The following is a 6,000-nucleotide window of genomic DNA, read 5'->3' on the forward strand; positions in this document are numbered from 1 at the left end:
AATTGTCGAAAAGCACTGTCTTTTATAACGAGGGAATTGAAAAGTTGATACAACGCTACGACAGATGTCTAAGTTTGAGCGGCGACTGTGTAGAGAAGTATCTGGAAGGTGTACCTAACCCTTGCAAATGAAACAGTTTTGATTTTCACTGTGGTTTTGCCTTTCGCGACCTATCGTTCCTTACTTCCCGAATAGCCCTCGTAGCTGAGTGGCAGACACGAACAACAAGAATATTGCTTATACATTTAAGCGAAAAGGCCTTCTTCTAAGGTAGAAGATACACGCACGTTCATGCAAGCACAACTCACACACACACGTGACCACTGTCTTTGGCCAGTAAGGTCCGCCTTCAGAGGCCAGAGACAGTGGTCACGTGCGTGTGAGTTGTGCTTGCATGAATGTGTGTGTTTTCTACTTCTGATTTCTGAAAACGGGAAGATGACACTTCTAGACAAATGCCTTGAAATACAACGTTAAAATCTGACCAATCTGCCGAAGTTAATTATTCAGATATGCGCCACTGACTGCGAAACTGCCCATAGACTAAATGATGCCTCCATAAGCCCCTAGAAGCGCGCAGTAGGCCATATCTAATTGAGAAATGAACAAATCAATTTGCTCTGCTTTCCTATGTTATATGGCCCTGAGCACTATGGGACTCAACCGCTGAGGTCATTAGTCCCCTAGAACTTAGAACTAGTTAAACCTAACTAACCTAAGGACATCACAAACATCCATGCCCGAGGCAGGATTCGAACCTGCGACCGTAGCGGTCTTGCGGTTCCAGACTGCAGCGCCTTTAACCGCACGGCCACTTCGGCCGGCTTTCCTATGTTATAGGAAGTGTGTAATACTCGAACGTTAACCGTGTACTATAGGACAGTTACAGTAAGACGATCCTTCTGTTGGTGATTCAGATGCTGCCTAACCCAACGGCTATTCAGAAGACTTAGTCCTACCTATCTGTAACCAACAGAACAGGAGGTATGAACTCCGGAACCACCCCATTTTTATTTGTGGTGTTTTGGAACATATTGGTAACGCATGCTGTCACATGCGTGGCCATGACTGAATACTTGTAGTCCTTCGTTTTTAAATACATGCTGTTATTTTAAGTTGAGTTAAGTACAGAATCTGACTGTTAATGGGTTCTGTTACATCATCGTTCTTATGGGCCGTTTTGTCTTTATATTTAACTAGTAGATCATACTATTCAAAGACCTCGCAGTGCTCTTGCTAAATGTTGGAATGGTGTTTTCATTACCTTTATTTGATCACAGACACTAGTTCCAACTTTCGTAAAGTTTAAGAGCATAGTGCAAAACAAAAACTTTGGCAATTATACAAAGAATTAACACTATACTGCAAGTCTTTGTTTAAGGACCAAGTCCGTCATAGTATTATGAGAAACCTAACTAGAGACCAGCATCAAACACATTTAGTGTTCGCAGCATGGATCGTCAAGAGAATGGTAACCAGCAGATATGCGGTAAGCTTGCAGGGATGAGTTGCTATCGGTGTGCAGACACCTTTTTCTGGAATGAGATTTTCACTCTGCAGCGGAGTGTGCGCTGATATGAAACTTCCTGGGAGATTAAAACTGTGTGCCGGACCGAGACACGAAATCGGGACCTTGGCCTTTCGCAGGGAAGTGCTCTACCACCTGAGCTACCCAAGCACGACTCACGCCCCGTCCTCACAGTTTAAGTAGGAGAGTGGCAAGTAGGAGACGAGGTACTGGCGGAAGTAAAGCTATGAGGACGGGGCGTGAGTCGTGCTTGGGTAGCTCAGGTGGTAGAGCACTTGCCCGCGAAAGGCAAAGGTCCCGAGTTCGAGTCTCGGTCCGGCACACAGTTTTAATCTGCCAGTTTCAGTTTTATTCTGCTCCGAAGACCACGGGATCAATCCCCACGACATGACGCGGTGAAGGAGCGTGTGTCTCCAGCCCATTCCTGTGTAATCGCTGCTTGCTACTGCGAGTATGTGGTGCGGCTGGTTGTGTGAGGGGTTACATAGTCATTTTCCTAGTCACTTGTTGCAGCATGAAGCACAGTCCGCGTGGTTTTGATTTTATTTTAGAATTATTAATTTAAAAGAAATTACATGTAAGTTATCTGATGTTGCACACTGTGGAGTGTGTGGCTCAGTGACTTGGTAACTCAGTAGGGAATGACAGACTATAAATCGAAAAGCCCGAGAATCGCTGCCCAATCGGTTCTAGGTCATTTCTGTCTCTTATCCCTTCTTTTACCTCTGGCAATGTGATATATTATGAGTTGGACTAGGGTTTGGACTTCATGTTAAACTGTATGGTCCAGCTACACCTGGCTGGGTAGATGATTAACAAGGGCAGAGATATGCTACGGCATGTCACTTCAATAGAAGCATGCCTAGTTAAGCAATGAGGGATTCAGACCAACTTTTAAGTTGATTACAGAGTTCCTTTTCTACTTTCTACAATATGAAAGCAGTGACAAATATGGGCTTAATCTGACCATTTTGTGTAGTTCCCTCTTCCTGCTCTACACTAGCTGTGGCTTTGAAGATTAAGCCGAATGTAGGGAATATGCTCATCCGTTTTTGCACTTCGAAATGCGTTCTCAACAATAAAACAGGAGGGCACTGTATCACATGTTCTGATGTTTTTGCGAGTGTCACTACTTACCGCAGCCGTCCTCATCTTCGCCGTTCGGGCAATCGACGTCGCGGTCGCAGCGCTGCACGAGGTCGATGCACGAATTACTGCACCGGAACTCATTGGGCAGGCATCCTGAAACATTAAATTTTTATTGAATTTTTAAAAAAAATTGTTTGAATATAGCTTCTGTTAGCAACGAAGGGTATAAACGGATGATACGAGAAAGTCAGCCAACTAATTGCAGATGTAAAGGTTAATTAACAACTGTTGACCAAGGTTTCAACAACTGAAAAACAGTCTTCTTCAGAAGTACATGGATCTACTGAGGAATTTTTTTAGTTCATAGTTCACTTTAATGTGAAGAATTCTATGCATAGCCTTGTTCCAATGGGAATGTTTCTTAATGGATTTTATGTGGTGATCTTGATGGTCACATATACCATGTTATTTGACATGAGCTTCTTTGCTCTGAAATCTGTTGTTGCCTATATGTGATTTTAAGCGTAAGTAACTTTCGTTCATTATATTTTTATTCAGTGGTTTTGTACTCCTTTACACACCAAGAATTCTTTTAAGTATGATGAAGAAAAATTTACTCAATAAATCCTTGTATTTCTGAAGAAGACAATCTACAGTTGTCGAAACCGTAGTCAAGGGATGTTAATAAACCTTTATACTTGCAACTGGTTGGCTGTTTTTCTCAAATCATTCAATTGTAATTGAGTCAGTACTAAACGTAGGTTGTGGAGCAGGCTACCAGAGAAGGAACCTAACCGTTATTGGCCAGAGCTCCACAAAAAGGGGCGTGCTAATATAGGACAATGGGAATTGAGCGCGGATTGTCGATCGTATTCAAAGCGGTGTGCATCACAATGGAACCATATTCATACATTTAAAGTAACGTTTCAAAATTACTGACCTAGTTATCAAAACAGTTTCGAAATATTGACGATCAGCTGTAGGTCGCTGATACTCTGCAAAACTTTGACAACGACACGAGGGGTGATAGTGTGTGGCCAACAAAATAGACCAGTGGACTTACAGATACACTGACACGAAATTGTGGCGATGTAGCTGAACCAATATTCTAGACAAAATAATAACAAAGAGATGTTCCAATGACGTACAAAGAACACTCTTCCGACAGAATAGCCAAATGGCTTCGAGCAATTTTAATCTGGATTTCAATATTGGGTGTTTGAGAAAAATTGTGTTATGTGTCTCGTAAGAAGGACAAACTAACGATGGAATTCGTCAAGCGCAGGAGCGGAGCCTGTCGAGACTGCAGTACATCGTTCTGCTATGCTGCTGCTGTCGTTGGCCGGTATCCCATGACTGTCATGAGATTAAGGAATCGCTGGGTGCCGCACGGGATTAGCCGAGCGGTCTAGGGCGCTGCAGTCATGGACTGTGCGGCTGGTCTCGGCGGGGGGTTCATGTCCGCCTTCGGGTATGAGTGCGTGTGTGTTTGTCCTTAGGATAATTTAGGTTAAGTAGCGTGTAAGCTTAGAGTATGATGACCTTAGCAGTTAAGTCCCATAAGATTTCACGCACATTTGAATCGATGGGTTCAGGAGGGCCACACTCAGCTCCATGCAGACCTCAAAGTCCCCAGCCTACCAACACCTGAGAGGACAGACATACTGTCACTCGGCCGTTCAGGATCGTACAGCCACGTGACCACGTTGGGTGAGGAAATGATCTTGCTTGCAGCAAGGCGAGTATCCAGACGAACAGTAACACGGTGTATGGAGCATCACGGACAGTCATCACGGTGACCGTTGCAGGGGTTTCACGTGAGTCGGCTGCAGAGAGGTGCGCGCCGACGGTGGTGCGCCCAACGGCAGCAATGGACAGATGAGTGGCAGCACGTCTCCTGCTGAGAAGAGCACAGCTTCTTGGAGCATCACGATGGACGTATAAGTATGTGGAGGCTTCGAGGAGAACGAGTTCCATTTGTCACACCAGCGTAGTACCTGGCCTGACGGTATGAGGTCCATTGCGTACTCAACGCGATCATCTCTTATCACGCACTACCGATAACTTGGACAGCAGTCGTTACGTTTCTGACGTGTCAGACCCTGTGACTCGTCCCTGTCTTAGACCCACTCCTAACAACAAGATAACGCAAGACCGATTGCTGTCGGTGATGTCCTTCCTTAGCTCGCTTCAGAGGTTGCCTTGACCAGCTCTTACTAAAGACCTCGCACCCATTAAGAACATGTGGTCACGGATTGCCAAGAGGCTGGCACGCCACCTGTCGCCAGTCACTGTGACTGATGAAGTACGTCATTGAATTGAAGAAGCGTGTAATGAAGCACCCGTATCTGTTATCCAAAGCTCAGATCGATTTCAGCCCAACTGACTTAGTGCCATTGTTGCTGCCAAAGATAGCACCACTACGTACTAAATTTCGCACCTTGTACACCCCGAAACCTCCAAAAATTTTAATCACGTATTGTTTCTAAGACAACATCGCAGTTTCTAACATCATTGGGGGAAGCGGCAACAAAACAACTATTCACGTTGGTGTGTAGAATGTGTGAGACTGGCGATATACCACCAGACTTTCGGAAAAACATTATCCACATATAATTCCGAAGGCTGCAAGACACGAGAAATGTGAAAATTATCGCACAATCAGTTTTACCAGCTCATGCATCCAAGACGCTAATATGAATAGTGTACAGGAGAACAGAAAGAAAAAAATTACGCTTGTTAGGTGACGATCAGTTTCACTTTATGAAAGATAAGGGCACCAGAGACACACATCTGACGTTGCGACTGAAGAAAAATCAAGACACGTTCATAGGTTTCGTCGATCTGGAAAAAGCTTTCGACAATCTAAAATGGAGAAAGATGTTCGAAATTCTAAGAAAAGTTGGGTAAGCTACAGGGAAAGAGCCAAAAGGGAACAATAATAGTGGAAGCCCAAGAACAATTTGCTCTGACTGAAAAGCGTGAAAGACAAGGACGTTAGCTTTCGCCCTTACTGTTCAATCTATACGTCGAAGAAACAACGGTGGAAATAAAAGCAAGATTCAAGAGCGAAATTAAAATACTAGGTGAAAGAATATCAATGATGACATACACAGATGGTTTTGCTATCCTCAGCGAAAGTAAAGAAGACTTACAGGATCTGTTGAGTGAAATGGACAGTCTAATGAGTACAGAGTATGGATTGAGAGTAAATCGAAGAAACGTGAACGTAATGAGAAGTAGCAGAAAAGATAACAGCGCAAAACTAAACATCATAATTGGTGATCACAAAGGAGATGAAGTTAAGGAATTCTGCTACCTAGACAGCAAAATAATCCATGACGGACGGAGGGAGAAGGCAGATTAGCACAGGCAAAAAGGGC

The 6,000-nt window shown here is 44.0% G+C and overlaps 1 protein-coding gene across 1 annotated transcript in view; it reads right to left on the bottom strand.

The window, feature by feature from the left end:
• LOC124775578 (G-protein coupled receptor GRL101-like) overlaps nucleotides 1–3,013 on the bottom strand; it is a 339,081-nt gene extending 336,068 nt beyond the window's left edge. The window contains exons 1-2 of the mRNA XM_047250408.1: nucleotides 2,962–3,013; nucleotides 2,666–2,770 (exon numbers count right to left, since the gene is read on the bottom strand). Of these exons, the coding sequence (XP_047106364.1) occupies nucleotides 2,666–2,770; nucleotides 2,962–3,013 (157 nt within the window). The remainder of the gene's footprint in view (nucleotides 1–2,665; nucleotides 2,771–2,961) is intronic.
• Nucleotides 3,014–6,000: the final 2,987 nt, after the last annotated feature.

Source organism: Schistocerca piceifrons, chromosome 2 (genome assembly GCF_021461385.2).
Source record: "Schistocerca piceifrons isolate TAMUIC-IGC-003096 chromosome 2, iqSchPice1.1, whole genome shotgun sequence".
NCBI classification, from domain to species: Eukaryota; Metazoa; Arthropoda; class Insecta; order Orthoptera; family Acrididae; genus Schistocerca; species Schistocerca piceifrons.